The sequence below is a fragment of the Pan troglodytes genome, chromosome 20 (assembly GCF_028858775.2).
Source record: "Pan troglodytes isolate AG18354 chromosome 20, NHGRI_mPanTro3-v2.0_pri, whole genome shotgun sequence".
Lineage (NCBI taxonomy): Eukaryota > Metazoa > Chordata > Mammalia > Primates > Hominidae > Pan > Pan troglodytes.
The window spans coordinates 60,346,931-60,362,266 of record NC_072418.2 but is presented as its reverse complement, the minus strand read 5'-3'; the positions used below and the strand labels follow the sequence as shown (position 1 = coordinate 60,362,266).

Here is a 15,336-nt window from a genome sequence, read left to right as displayed (position 1 = left end):
ATACTGTATTTTTACTGTACCTTTTCTGTTTAGATATACTTAAAAACAATTACTTACCATGTGTTCCAACAGCCTACAGTATTCAGTACAGTAATATGCTATACAAGTTTGTAGCAAGGTGCTATAGGATATACCATACAGCCTAGGCATTCACACAACCCCCCCACCACCAAAAAAAGAAAGAAAATCACCTAATAACACTTTTCTCAGGACACTTCCCCATTGTTAAGCAACACATGACTGTAACAGAATTTTATTCAGCCTTTAAAAAGGATGGAAATTCTAATGGATTAGAACATGAAACCTTAAAAATATAACGTTAAGCAAAATAAGCCACAAAATAAACCACAAGAAGACCAAAACTTAAGTTTTCTTATATGAGGTACCCGGACTAGTAAAATTCATACAGAGCAGTGCTTGTCGAGAGGCTGGATGGAGTGAGGAATAAGGTTTTAAAAGGTTTAGACTTAGTTTCATAAGTTGAAAAGACTTCTAGATATTCATTGCACAATGTGAATGACTTAACGGTACTGAACTATACACTTTAATATGGTTAAGATGTTAGATTTTATGTTATCTGTATTCTACAAGAGTACTTTTTTTAAAACGTAAGTCCCAGTGCTAAATCAGAGTAGATTTCTGTGTGAAGCCTTTCCCCATCTGCTTTATATATACATTCTTTATCTGGTGTGAACTTTCTGGTGCTGAATGAGATGAGAATTTTGGTTAAAGACTCTTCCACATTCACTGCACTGATAAGGTCTCTCTCCAGTGTGAATTCTCCGATGTTTAATGAGGCTGGAGTTGTATCTAAAGACTTTCCCACATTCACTGCACTCATAAGGCTTTTCTCCAGTATGAACTCTCTCATGACTAATGAGTGTGGAGCTGTCCATAAAAAATTTCCCACATTTGCTGCATTTGTAAGTTCTTTCCCTAGTGTGAACTTTTTGGTGCCGAATGAGGTGGGAATTTTGGCTAAAAACTCTCCCACACTCAGTGCACTCAAAAGACCTTTCTCCAAAGTGATTTCTCCGATGTCTAATATGATTTGAGTTGTGCCTAAAGAATTTCCCACATTCACTACACTCATAAGGCCTTTCACCAGTGTGAATTCTCTGATGTGTATCAAGTGTGGAGCGACATCTAAAGGATTTTCCACAAATGCTGCATTCAAAAGGTCTTTCTCCAGTGTGAACTCTCTGATGACTCTTCAGTGTACAGCTGTCCACAAAGAATTTGCCACATTCACTGCATTCATAAGGCCTCTCTCCAGAGTGAACTCTCTGATGTCTATTCAGTGTGAAGCAATACCTAAAGAATTTCCCACATTTGCTGCATTCATAAGGCTTTTCTCCAGTATGAACTCTCTGATGAATAATGAGTGTGGAAGTGTCCATAAAGAACTTCCCACATTCACTACACTCATAAGGCTTTTCTCCAGTGTGAACTTTCTGATGTCTAATGAGTGTGGAACGGTATCTAAAGAACTTCCCACATTCGTTGCATTCATAAGGTTTTTCTCCAGTATGAACTCTCTGGTGAATAATGAGTGTGCAGCTGTCCATAAAGAATTTCCCACATTCACAGCAACAAAAAGGCCTTTCTCCAGTGTGAACTTTCTGATGTCTAATGAGTGCTGAACTGTACATAAAGTATTTCCCACATTCATTGCATCCATAAGGCCGTTCTCCAGTATGAATTTTCTGGTGACCAACAAGGTGAGCCTGTGTAAGGAAGGCCTTCCCACATTCACTACACACATAAGGCCTTGGCCTGGTGTGAATCCTCTGGTGCTGAAGTAGGTGAGACTTTCTAAGGAAAGCTTTCCCACATTCACTGCACTCATAAGGCCTTTCTCCAGTGTGAATTTTCTGGTGTTGAACAACATTGTATTTGAGGCTGAAGGCTTTTCCACATTCACTACACTTATAAGGCCTTTCTCCAGTATGATTTCGCTGATGTTTATTAAGGTCGGAGTTGTACCTAAACAATTTGCCACATTCACTGCACTCATAAGGCCTTTCCTCTGTGTGGATTTTCTGGTGCTCAAACAGTCTATGTTGGTGGCAAAAGTCTTTCCCACATTGGCTGCAGCTGTAATCATTCTGTCCAATTTGAAAGGCCTCCACACCATGAGTGTCCCTGTGTGGCTTCCACCCACTGTGAAGAGCCTGTTGTTGAAGATCTGAATCACCAGTAAAATCCTTGCCACCCTGCATGCATGTGAGGTTCCTCTTTGCCAGGTGAACACTGTCATTCACAAACGAAGGCCTCCCTTCATCACTTCTGGTGAGCTTCTCTCTAAGATGCTCCTTTTGGTGCAGGTAAAGCTCGGCTGTACGCTTGGGGTGTGTTCCGTCATGCTCAGCCAGGTGTAGAATGTCCTTCAGAAGTGAGCTACATGTCTCACAGGGCTGGGCCTTCTGGGTGGACAAAGCTGGCTTTAAAGTTGTGACCTCTGACACTCCTACAGAAACACATTGCTTGGAAGGTGCCTCCTCATCCTTGGCTCCATGCCAACAACCTAAAACAGAAATGCTCATGAAGTGCATGTTGACTTTGGAGGGAAGAGGCAGCCCCATAACAAATGTCTGTCAGACCAACTCACAAATAAGACCATGGGATTGGTGACAGGCATGGGACACTAAAGCCAGTGAGAGGAAAGCCTACTGGGCAGAACCGGGACTGACAGAAACCCATAACGAAAGAGTCCTGATGATGGGGAACAACATAGGGAGTGGTACAGTGCAGAGCACAGAAGTGGAGTCCCCAAGTTACTCCTCAGTGAATGGCTTTCAACAGGCCATAGCTTCTGGTGAACAATGTGTAGAAGACTGTGTCCAGACCCAGAGAGATCTGATGTGACAGTAGAGCTGGTGTTCAGGGACTGCTGAAGTATATACATCCAGACCTCACAACACCTTAAGTACAGGTCATATGTTGAGGGCACTACAAAGGGAGCAGTAAAAGGAACAGGTGGCTAGGTGCAGTGGCTCACACCTATAATCCCAGAACTTTGGGAGGCCAAGGCAGGCGGATCAGCTGAGGTCGGGGGTTCGAGACCAGCCTGACCAACATGGAGAAACACCGTCTCTACTAAAAATACAAAATTAGCCAGGTGTGGTGGCGCATGCCTGTAATCCCAGTTATTTGGGATGCTGAGGCAGAAGAATCGCTTGAACCCGGGAAGCGGAGGCTGCAGTGAGTCAAGATCGCGCGCACCATTGCAACAAGAGTGATACTCCATCTCAAAAAAAAAAAAAAAACAAAAAACGGGAACAGGTGAGAGGTGGAGGCCAGAGAGGTAGGGTCAGAGGTGGGAGCCAGGAGATGAAAGTCAAAAGAGAGATCACAATAGGGAAGAAAAGAAAGACATGCAGTGTGGCCACTGGCAGGGGCATCAAACTGGATTGATTCCCAGTGTGATGTGAACCCAGCCCTGTCATCACACCCCTTCTGAGCTCCCATCCACCAGGGCCAAGTCCTTTTGAGCATCTCTTGCCTTCAATGGAGTAATGTCCACTCTGTCAGGCACCCAGGGACCTCTACCTTGCTCAAGGTGAGCAATTATCTAGGTATGGCGTTAGCCAAGCTAGGGGAAAGACAAGGAAAGGGAGGGTGTCAACAGCATGTACACAGAGCAATAAACCCAGGACATGCTGCATTCTAAAGTTACCAGAACTTCTAGTGGAAAGTCCTGCAGAAATAAGCCCACAGTCCTCACAAGCAGTGACGAGGTAGGTCCCTGAAATTCCTGACACAGGGTATCCCTATGTCAGCAAGAAGAATGGAGAAAACCTTGCACAGAGAAAAGTGTCATGCATTTGGACAGAGTAAACTAACCAGGGACAGGCAAGGTCAGTAGGATATTCTTGAGAAACCTGAGGACTTCTGACTTTTGAGCCTTATAAGGCTTCAGAGTGACGAGAGCTAAGCTTCTTAAGGAAAATTGATACAGATCACACAGCCCAGCTGTAGCTGCCACAACACATATGCCAGGAAACCAGGAGAGGATGCAGCATCCATGACCTGGTGTGAGACGGAGCTGCCAAGGAAAAAAGTGAAAAAACATTGCCTAGCACAAGACACTGACGTAGGTGTCAGGGCCTTACCTACTGAGGACAAAAGTGCAAAGTTCTCCAGCATCACATCGCTGTGCAGGTGTCTTTGAACGTCATTAAGAATTCCCCACTCCTCCTGGGAGAAATGTATGGCCACGTCCTCAAAAACCATATAATCCTGCCAAAATTATAACAGTTTAGTCTGTGAGCAACTTTTTTTTTCTTTTTTTTCTTTTTTTGAGATGGAGTCTCGCTCTGTTGCCAGGCTGGAGTGCAGTGGTGTGATCTCGGCTCACTGCAAGCTCCGCCTCCCGGGTTCAAGTGATTCTCCTGCCTCAGCCTCCTGAGTAGCTGGGATTACAGGCGCGTGCCACCATGACTGGCTAATTTTTTTATTTTTAGTAGAGACGGGGTTTCACCATGTTGTTCAGGCTGGTCTAGAACTCCTGACCTCGTGAACTGCCTGCCTTGGCCTCCCAAATTGCTGGGATTACAGGCATGAGCCACCACGCCCGGCCCACGAGCAACTTCTTATTCTGTTTCCTTAGATCTGTATTTATCTACTTGAAATCTAAGAATTAGAGGACCAAAATAACAACCAGCATTTTAACATTTCTCTTATAATCCAGATCCCATAGACTGAACTGCCTCCTATCTAACAATCACACATGATTCTTTCTCCTGCCCTAAATCAACACAAGGCTTGTACCACAAAAGGAGGGATAGTCCCTATATCCCAAGGCTGCCAAAATCATGCAAACTACCCAGTCTTAAGCTCTTCACTCTCCCCTGCATGCCTTTCCAGCCAAAACCCCAATAAAGCCACTGATATATGCTCTCCCTTCAACTGTGCATCTGCCACCTGACCAAATCCACTATTTCCTCTGTGGCTTTATGTGATGTGGCATGCTCCCTGCACTCAGGAAATGAAAGGAATAAAAATCATTTCATCCAGGTATGATTTCTCACCAACTGAAAAAAAAATTATTTCAATGTCATTGGCTTTTCTGTAATCACTCACTCTTGTTCACAGATTGAAATCCTGTGGGTACAATCACTGATACACTTCCCTCTCCAGGACCTTCAGTGCTCCTCACCACACCCACACACATCCACACCCTGCTAGCCTCCACCCACTTCTGAAGGAGGAAGAGACACTAGGTCTTCGTGGCACCTGCACCTGCTCTCCCCTCATTGCCACTGATCACTGACTCCAGTATAGAACAAAGATGGGTGGGGGAAGAGACTGAAAAGCGCCATCAAAACCTGGCACATGGCCGGGCATGGTGGCTCATGCCTGTAATCCCAGCACTTTGGGAGGCTGAGGCAGGTAGATCACAAGGTTAGGAGTTCAAGACCAGCCTGGCCAAGATAGTAAAACCCCATCTCTACTAAAAATACAAAAATTAGCCGGACATGGTGGCAGGCACCTGTAATCCCAGCTACTCGGGAGGCTGAGGCAGAGTACTGCTTGAACCTGGGAGGCAGAGGTTGCAGTGAGCCGAGATCGCGCCACTGCACTCCATCCTGGGCAACAGAGCTAGACTCCATCTCAAAAAACAAAACAAAACAAAAAAACACCTGGCACATGGGGGCCTACCTTTCGTCACTCAGTTTCCCTAGAGTCACCCAGATCTTGCCTCTCAGATAACCAAACTTGGACTCACCCTCCTCCCTTAAGTGCCCAGTGCCAGAGGTGGAACCATCTATTCACGCTCCTCCACTCAGGCTTTGGATGGCACCTCCCTCATGTATCCAACACCTCCACTCTTGGCAACACTAACAACCACCACAGCCCAACTGGGAGTATTTCCATGGCGTGCTACCATGCCACTCTGCACATGAAATCCTGCAGTGCATGACAAATGCAACCAGAATCGTATTTGCCCCTAGAATGACCAGAATGCAATGTTTAGGAAACATTGCTTGGAAGGTCTCCCAACCCAATCCTGTTTCCTTCTTTGACCTCAGCTTTCCAAACCCACATATTCTTGCACACCTCCTTTGAGTTCCAGATCTTGGCTGTCTCCCCCTTCTACATGTATATGTTGTCCCATAAGCAGTCACGACTTTCTCTATCCCCCAACTCTAATCCAAAGCCCAGATACACTGACCTCCCCAACACCATCCCCACCCCAGGACTAGCAATGCTTCTAGCTGATCCCATCTTCTGCCAAAATAGTCTCAGAGTTCGCGTGAAACTACCCAGGTACAACCAATACTTGCCACAAAACCCTGTTGAGTCCATAATAGGGTACTAAGCCCCTCCCAGACCTCACTACCATCTCACCTCTTTTGTGGAGATGCCTCACCATCCAACTTTTATGTGCACTCTCCCCCTCAAAAGCCTTTCTTATTTTCCAAAGGCCATCTCCAACATAAACACACAAATACACACACACATATCCTCAGTCCATCCACTCCCTCATCTGTCTTTGTGATGCCCAGCAACCCCATCCAGGTGCCCAACAGAAAGATCCAGTCCTCAGCCCCTTCCTTCCCCTTCCTTCTCCCTAACAGCATTGCCTCCAGAATCTAAAGATGTCTATTCCTAAATCTGACCCACAGATTTACCATGGTGTACACGCTGGCTATCATATAGTAGATGTCTCCATCCTGAACACCTCCAATGAACTCCATTCCTGTGTGTTCAACTGCCAGTCTGGCACCTCTACTCGAGTCTCTGGAACATTTTTGACTTAGCCCAAACCTGGTTCTTCATATGCTCTATTAAACTCCCCCTACTACAAAATTTACCACATCTTAGTTGCCGGAACATCCAACCTTCTCAACAAGGCCAAAACAATGGGGCCATTCCTGACTCCCTCTTGCATCCTACCTCCCAAGCTTCCTCGCTCTGTGCATCAAAAAATGTGAGCAGCTCTAGATCAAAACCTACAGAAGCCACCCACCCCTCCCACCTCCACAGCCGCCACTCGTGTCCAGCCACCACCAACCTCCACTGGACTGTGGCAGGAATTATCACCCAGGTATCCTTGGTTCTTCCCTAACTCTCACTCTGTCCTCCATTCTGCAGGCAGAGGAAGCCTCTTAGAATCTAGGTCAAATCTGGCTGGGTGCAGTGGCTCAGGCCTGTAATTCCAGCACTTTGGGAGGCTGAGGCGGGCAGATCATGAGGTCAGGAGATCGAGACCATCCTAACACGGTGAAACCCTGGCTCTACTAAAAAATACAAAAAAAAGTTAGCCGGGCATGATGGCAGGTGCCTGTAATCCCAGCTACTTGGGAGGCTGAGGCAGGAGAATGGCGTGAACCCAGGAGGCGAAGCTTGCAGTGAGCTGAGTTCACGCCACTGCACTCCGGCCTGGGCGACAGAGCGAGACTCCGTCTCAAAAAAAAAAAAAAAAAGAATCTAGGTCAAATCACCTCTTTCTTCTTTCTCAAACCTTCCCTAGGTACTACCCCCCTCAGATTAAAGACCTAGAACCACCGGGCACGGTGGCTCACACCTGTAATCCCAGCACTTTGGGAAGCTGAGGCAGGCAGATCGCTTGAGGCCAGGAGTTCGAGACCAGCCTGGCCAACATGGTGAAATCCTGTCTCTACTAAAAATACAAAAATTAGCTGGGTGTGTTGGTTCATGCCTGTAATCCCAGTTACTTGGAAGGCTGAGGCAGGAGAATTGCTTGAACCTGGGAGACAGAGGTCGCAATGATCCGAGATCACATCAATGCACTCCCGCCTGGGCGACAGAGTTAGCCTCTGTCTGGGAAAAAAAAAAAAAAAACAAGGCCAGGTGTGGTGGCTCAAGCCTGTAATCCCAGCACTTTGGGAGGGCCGAGGCAGGCAGATCACGAGGTCAAGAGATTGAGAACATCCTGGCCAACGTGGTGAAACCCCATCTCTACTAAAAAATACAAAAATTAGCCGGGCATGGTGGCGGGTGCCTATAATCCCAGCTACTCGGGAGGCTGGGGCAGGAGAATTGCTTGAACCAGGAAGGCGGAGGTTGTAGTGAGCTGAGATCGCGCCACTGCACTCCAGCCTGGAGACAGAGCGAGATTCTGTCTCAAAAACAAAACAAAACAAAAACAAAAACCTAGACAACCTCAGGCTGCCATTCCATGCCTGATCCCTGCATGCCCCGACCTCCTGTCCTGCTGCTGTGCTCCTTATCCTTGCCAGCTAGAACATTAAGCTACAGTTCTCTAAGCATCCCATCTAAGTCTCACCACCAAGCATTTGAACATTCTAGATCCTGTGTTTGAGATGCCCTGCCAAATCTCAAACCATCAGTTGTGAGAACTAGAACCACTCTATATAACCAGGCACTGAGTTTGGAACCCAGGTCTGGTGGAACTACAGGCTCTCCTTGGACCCAAGGGAGAGAGAAGAAAAGGTGAACAGTCTCAGGATAACACCATTCCCTATATCAGCATGCTGAAACCATCTGGGATGGGTGAAAGCTGGAAACACTCTCCACTCACCTGTCCAGCATCCATAAGCATTGCTGCCACTGCTATGAACCCTGTGGGAAGAGGCAGGCCATGAGGATTAAGACAGCATTGCAGCATCCTACAGGCTGACTGTACAACCACCTCTGGCCCTGCAACTAGAGCAAAGTTATCTGAGGCTACACAGTAAGTCCTCAGGGTTCAGTGTCTTGATGAGGACTGAACTTCCTTAAGTCTCGGTGCCCTTAGGTGTAAAATAGAGATTAAAAGGATTGCCAACTAATAGGGCTTATATGGGCATCAAATATAAGTAGTACACACTATGTATCAGCAATTTCTTTCTACTGGATTAAATATTTTTTACATGTTTTCGGTACAAATGACATGGAAGGGTTTTGAAATTTTGGGTGTGTATTTTTCCCACTTCTTACAGTGTTAAGGAAATGTGATACATAAAACTTTCCATTGCAAGCAAATAGAAAAATTAACATTCAGCCGGGCACGGTGGCTCAAGCCTCTAATCCCAGCACTTTGGGAGGCCGAGGTGGGTGGATCACGAGGTGCAGAGATCAAGACCATCCTGGCCAACCATGGTGAAACCCTCTCTCTATCAAAAATACAAAAATTAGATGGGCATGGTGGCGCATGTCTGTAATCCCAGCTACTCGGGAGGCTGAGGTAGGAGAATCGCTTGAACCCGGGAGGCAGAGGTTGCAGTGAGCCGAGACCGCACCACTGCACTCCAGCCTGGCGACAGAGCGAGACTCCGTCTCAAAAAAAAAAAAAGAAAAAAGAAAAATTAACATTCAACAATTATTAAGTGAATAAATTTAACTATTGGTTACATTCATTTCTAACTGCCGACCTATGTGTACATATTTAGAAGGATACTGGTTCATTAGTGGTTAAATAAATGTTTTATACATTCGGCCGGGCGCGGTGGCTCATGCCTGTAATCCCAGTACTTTGGGAGGCTGAGGCGGGCAGATCATGAGGTCAGGAGATAGAGACCATACTAGCTAACACGGTCTCTGTCTCTACTAAAAATACAAACAATTAGCCGGGCGTGGTGGCGGGCACTTGTAGTCCCAGCTACTCGGGAGGCTGAGGCAGGAGAATTGCTTGAACCCGGGAGGCGGAGCTTGCAGTGAGCCGAGATCGCGCCACTGCACTCCAACCTGGGCGATGGAGCGAGACTCTGTCTCAAAAAAAAAAATGTTTTACACATTCATAAATAAATAAGTTGCAGGGAGGGGATAAGCAAGCAGGTCAGTTACTGGTCCCATCAGCAACCAGGCCTGCCTGCTACAAATTCAGTTGCTGGAAGCTTGCTGGAGGCCCTTGACTAGATGTGAGAAAGCCCTACCCCCGTCTGGAACCAATGTCCCCACTAGTCTGGATGACCTTCCTATTGTTCCACAGAGTGGGCCTGGGGGGCTGCTGGGTCTGCAGGTGCAGAAATCTAAACCACCTCACACCTCAGTCTCCAGCCTAGGCCAGTTCCTTAATCCATTCAGAACTCCGTTTTTGCAGATATGAGCCAGAATCCCTCCTATGACAGGTCTGCGCCTTTCTGAAGGTAGCGTCAGGCTTATGGACCCACCCATGATCTGCCCTCCAAATCTCAGCCCTCCAAAATGCAACTCATAATCCTCTCTGAAACCTGCTCCCTAAGCTGACTTCTCCAACTCCATTCTTTCAGATTTTCAGGCCAAAACAAAATCCATGGAATAGACCCTTCACTACCCTCACTGCTACATTTGATGCAGCAGGAAATCCTGTCGACTCTATCTCTGAGATCCATCCAGAATCTCATCACACTTCCCCTCTACTGCAACCCCTCTGGCCCATCCCTACCATAACTCAAGGGGTCTCCTGAGCGGTCCCCTTGTCCTGGTTTAACATCCTGTTTTTCCCAACTTTAAACGTCTACCTCTGGGCATAACCCTTCCTGCACAGCCTTCTACGGCTTTCAGCGGCTCCGCTGCCCTCCCAGGCGAGACTCCGCCTCACCCTCAGCTCCGTGGAGACAAAGACGCTCGGGCTCCCCAGCGCCGCCCGCTCTGCAGCGCCTCTAAGCCTCGCACGTGCAGGTCCCTGACAGGAGCTCCCCCGCCTCACAGCACCGCGGACACCGGTACCCCACACAAGAACGCCCCTCTCTTTGGGACACAGGGGCCTGACCTGCAGGGCCCCTCCTCGGGGCTTCGGCACTCGGAGGAGGGGTCGGGCGGGGCGCCCTGGGACGCGGCACCCACCTCAGTCAGGTTCATCGGCGCAGCCTCCGCCAGCACAGCCAGGGAAGAGCGGGGCGGGAGCGGCAGTGACCTGGACGCTGACAGAGGCACCAACGCCTGCAACCGATTCAGCCGAGCCTCACTCTAGCCTCTGTACAACGGGGAAACCTTTTCTCGCGTTTTTCCGCTTTTTCACCTCAGTCTCGACTCAGTCTGAAGGCGAACAGATCCCAACGCAGCCATATTGACAACCCCATGGGCGTTGCAGGAAGTCCCGCCCACACGCATTGCGAACCCACGTAGACGCCGCTCTGCTAGGCCTTCATTGGCTACACTCGCTGCTTGTGTCCGCCGCTGTGTCTTTTGGGTAATGTAGTTCCCGGGCCGCTGCCTGCCCCGCTTATGAACTTAAGTAACTCGCGTTCAGGATGAAAGCCAGGAGGATCCTCCTGAGGCGTTGAGAAATGCAGTTGCGGGGCTCCAAGGACGTGGAGGGGCTTCATTGGCTTTTAAACGGCAAGCATCCAGATTTTCCCGGAAGGCAGTCTAGAACAAGTCAGAGAAATGTTTCAGAGACCTGTCCTTTCAGATTCTGTAAAGCACAGCAAGTTCCCAAAGGACGAACATCCGAAGGAACATGGCCAACCATAAAGAACTGGTCTTCCACGCACAGCGGTCAGCTCTTTTGTGCTTGCCAAATACACACAGAACGAAGCTCTGGAGACTGTTTTATGATCTTCAATGTGCTCTGCTGGGCGCATTGAAAAGACCCAGACATGGCATGATGGGGAGTTTGAGGAGTAATATCTTTCCTTTTTGAATAATCAGTTATTGTCTTTCAGCCTACCCAGCAACACTTTATTCACATGATACTTATTACTTTATATCTGAGATATTTTCCACTTATTTTAAGAGACTGAAACCTAACTGAAAAGGAAAAGCGACTTATCTACCATTATCTGCCAGAATAGTGTGGCCTTCCACCAGTCAAAGCCCTTGTGCAAAGAAAGCATCTTACTCCTGAGATAAAGGTTTGGGAATGCATGATCTCATCTCATTAGTGGAAAGTGATTTATCATTTCGCCTGAAATTGTATCAACAGTGTCTGCACAGAGAGTTGAAATTGTCTCTGAATAACTCTTGTGAAATGGCTATTACTGAAACTATTAATGATGATTATGTAGATATCCAAAGAAAGTGGCAAAAATAGTTATAGAGAAACATATTTGTGATAGGAGGAAAAAAGCTAAGGTTGTCCTGGAACCTTGGACACACTCAAGTTTGGTGTCCAAAATCTGATTCTTTTTCAAACTTGAAAACATTGTGCATTAACGGCTTGAAGGGAGAGGTAAAGACTATATATTAAAAGAGTTACCAGAAAAGTAAAACTGAATAGGGAAACTGTGCTGTCGTATTTATTACTCTAACATATTTGATGAACACTCATTCGATGCCAGGTACAATACTAAGTGCACGGGACACATTAGGAATAGGGTTGCTAGCTGTCTGTGGTCCTCTAAGACATGTAAGACGTATTTAATGAATTAGTCCTCAGTCCTGTATTGACCTTGTCAGGTCACTTTAAATGTCCTGTATTCAGCTTTTTACAATAAATTACAAAACCTCAGAAGTTAGAGCTATTTTTCTACCACTATAATTGTAAATTAAATCACTTAGCAGCTATGTTAGCTGAAAATCATACCCCCACAAATAAAGATATGGACATAGTCTTGTGATCTCTCCTGCAGAATTGGTGAGGGAAAAATAAAATGGAGCACTGAGATATTCAGTAAAGGAGAAGACTGGTTTTTGGCCAAAGTCTTGAAATTTAGTTTATCAAATTACAAAAAGAAGGAAGGAAGGAGAGAGAAAGAAGGAAACGAAAGGAAAAGAAAAAACCACCCAACTGAAGGTCTGGAAGAGTTAAAGCTGTTCAGTAGTGCCAGCTACATGGAAGCTAAGACGGGAGGATTACTTGAGTTCATAAGTTCAAAACCAGTTTGGGAAATATAGTGAGATCCCCGTCTCTGAAAAAATTGAAAATTAAAAACATGTTAATCATTTACCAACAATACATCCCTACCATCCTACAATTCTATTTCTAGATATTTACCAAGAGAAACTAAACAAACTTTTTTTTTCTTTTTTTGAGATAGAGTCTCTCCTCTGTCGCCCAGGCTGGAGTGCAATGGCACGATCTCGGCTCATGGCAACCTCTGCCTCCCAGGTTCAGGCGATTCTCCTGCCTCAGCCTCCTGAGTAGCTGGGATTACAGGCATGGCCACCACGCCTGGCTGATTTTTGTACTTTTAGTAGAGACGGGGTTTCACCATGTTGGCCAGGCTGGTCTCGAACTCCTGGCCTCAGGTGATCCACCCGCCTCAGCCTCCCAAAGTGCTGGGATTACAGGCATGAGCCACCTCGCCTGGCCCAAACATCCATCTAACACTTGGTGACAGGCCACATCTTTGTGTATGTGTATGTATATATATATATATGGAGAGAGGGAGAGAGAGAGAGAGAGTCTCGCTCTGTTGCCCAGGCTGGAGTGCAGTCACAGGATCTCAGCTCACTGCAACCTCTGCCTCCTGGGTTCAAGCAATTCTCCTGCCTCAGCCTCCCGAGTAGCTGGGACTACAGGTGTGCACCACCACACCTGGCTAATTTTTGTATTTTTAGTAGAGACAGGGTTTCACCACGTTGGCCAGGCTGGTCTTGAACTCCTGACCTCATGATCCACTCGGCTTGGCCTCCCAAAGTGCTGGGATTACAGGCATGAGCCACCGTGCCTAGCCCTTTTAACATATTTTATTAGGTGTGTCGCTACCTTTTGAAATTCCACTTTCATGTAATGAGCGGCTGTATGGTGACAATGGCCCAGGAGGCTCTGGACAGTGAGTGGGCATTCCCTCCTTATGTCCCCACAAGGACCTCATCTTGTTCAATGTTCCGACGTGTTTCCACTCATTCCTGTTCCTCACACTTCATCACCCCACCACTTGTAGACAACAATTCTAAAGGTCTGTTGTGTTTTTGTATTTACATGTGTTTTAGAAAGAGGAGCACTGTTACTTTTTGTGTAGTTTAATTGTACTGTACTATACACTTCTTTCTCCCTTTGTCGGTACTCAAAATGTGTGTTTAATATGTATATATACTCCTGTGTCAAAGTCTACTTAAATGCTAGTAACTGCCCTGTTGTACTTTAGTGTGGACATTCAGTCTTCTACTTCACTCATAGATGTCTTTGGTCCTCCTCTTACACTTAATGCTACAACATATTGTCTCCATGTCCCTGCTGCCTTGAACAGTATTGTGAGAAAACTTCTCTCACATAAGAATTTATGGGCTTGACTGAGAGATATACCAGAAACAGGCTTTCTGTGTCACATGATATTCTAGAAAATCATTTTTTTTACAGTACCTGTGCAGATTGCTTTATGAAACTGCTACAGTCTTTGACTCTTCCATGAAATATACATGATTGCAGCTACATCACCCCATATTTCTTTCCATAGTATAGTAATTTATAGAACTTAAAGTAACATGCAATAATATCTAATTTGCATTTCTCTGACACCAACGAGATTGAATATCCATTCATATTCTTGATAACCATCTGATTTTTCTCTCTTGTTTAATGTATGCTCGTGCTTTAGTTCATTTCTAAGATCTCTGACTTTATTCCTTTAAGAAGAATCTGAAACTTTGGCTGGGCACAGTGGCTCATGCCTGTAATCCCAGTACTTTGAAAGGTGGAGGTGGGAGGATCACTTGAGTCTAGGAGTTTGAGATCAGCCTGGGCAGTATAGTGAAATCCCCGTCTCTACCAAAAAGTTAAAAACTAGCCAAGCATGGTAGTGCACACTTGTAGTCCCAGCTACTGGGGAGGCTGAAGTGGGAGGATTGCTTGAACCTGAGAGGTGGAGGCTACTGTGAGTGAAGATCACGCCACTGCACTCCATCCTAGGTGAAAGAGACCCTGTCTCAAGAAAAAAGCAAAAAAATCTAAAACTCGCATGCCTAAAACCGTAAAACTGGGCACATTTAGATATTTTAAATGTCTTCTCTGAGTCCCTGAACTCACTCAATTTTGACTCATAATCTTTATGAAATAGAAAGCTTGAAATTTAGATGTAATTATATTAATTTGTTTTTTCATGTAACATTTTGTGCACTCTGGGATCAAAGAAAGACTTATCAGAGGGTAAATTCTGAGATCATTTTGTAGGTCTCACTCCAAAATTGTTTCCTTTCCATTTTCTATTTCTTACTCCCTGTTGACCTTTGTTAATTTTAATTTTTTCTGACATGAGTAGCTTAGTTGGAGGATAATATGAGATGGTGCTTATGAATGCTCCTAACTCCGGGCATGTCACATCATAGGTATTAAATATAAATAAAGTTTTTCCCTCTGTTCTTTCTGTATTATTGTATCTTCATTTCTTTTTCTTCTCTCTCCTTTTCTTTAAACTCCTAGTTTTGCTTGTTTTTTTCCCCATACTCTACCTTTAATCAGTAGGAGACAAAAATTCTAAACATCTCATTCTCAATTGCAAAATAAACTTTTAAAATCCCCCAGAGATTGCACAACCTAGTCCACCAAGTGAAACACCTGAG

At 45.9% G+C, this 15,336-nt stretch overlaps 1 protein-coding gene across 3 annotated transcripts; it reads right to left on the bottom strand.

Moving 5' to 3' along the window:
* Positions 1 to 237: 237 nt before the first annotated feature.
* On the bottom strand, positions 238 to 11,262 carry ZNF17 (zinc finger protein 17). Of its 3 annotated transcripts, none has more exons than XM_063802299.1 (4): positions 10,738 to 11,262; positions 8,513 to 8,553; positions 4,116 to 4,242; positions 238 to 2,527 (listed from the first exon to the last, which is right to left on the bottom strand). In XM_063802299.1, exons 2-4 carry the CDS (start codon positions 8,531 to 8,533, stop codon positions 681 to 683), a joined length of 1,995 nt encoding a protein of 664 aa, XP_063658369.1. In that variant the 5' UTR covers positions 8,534 to 8,553; positions 10,738 to 11,262; the 3' UTR covers positions 238 to 680. The 3 variants fall into 3 exon arrangements, with proteins under 3 accessions (XP_063658369.1, XP_063658370.1, XP_003316754.1); XM_063802300.1 differs by having other exon boundaries at positions 10,664 to 10,991; XM_003316706.7 differs by lacking the exon at positions 8,513 to 8,553.
* Positions 11,263 to 15,336: the final 4,074 nt, after the last annotated feature.

Excerpts from the sequence above, each read along its gene's own strand:
- ZNF17 (XM_063802299.1), bottom strand. The coding sequence starts at position 8,533 with ATGCTTATGGATGCTGGACAG. Across the intron at positions 4,243-8,512 it reads TGCTTATGGATGCTGGACAG|GATTATATGGTTTTTGAGGA; the intron begins GTGAGTGGAGAG and ends TAATTTTGGCAG. Across the intron at positions 2,528-4,115 it reads TGCACTTTTGTCCTCAGTAG|GTTGTTGGCATGGAGCCAAG; the intron begins GTAAGGCCCTGA and ends TTTCTGTTTTAG.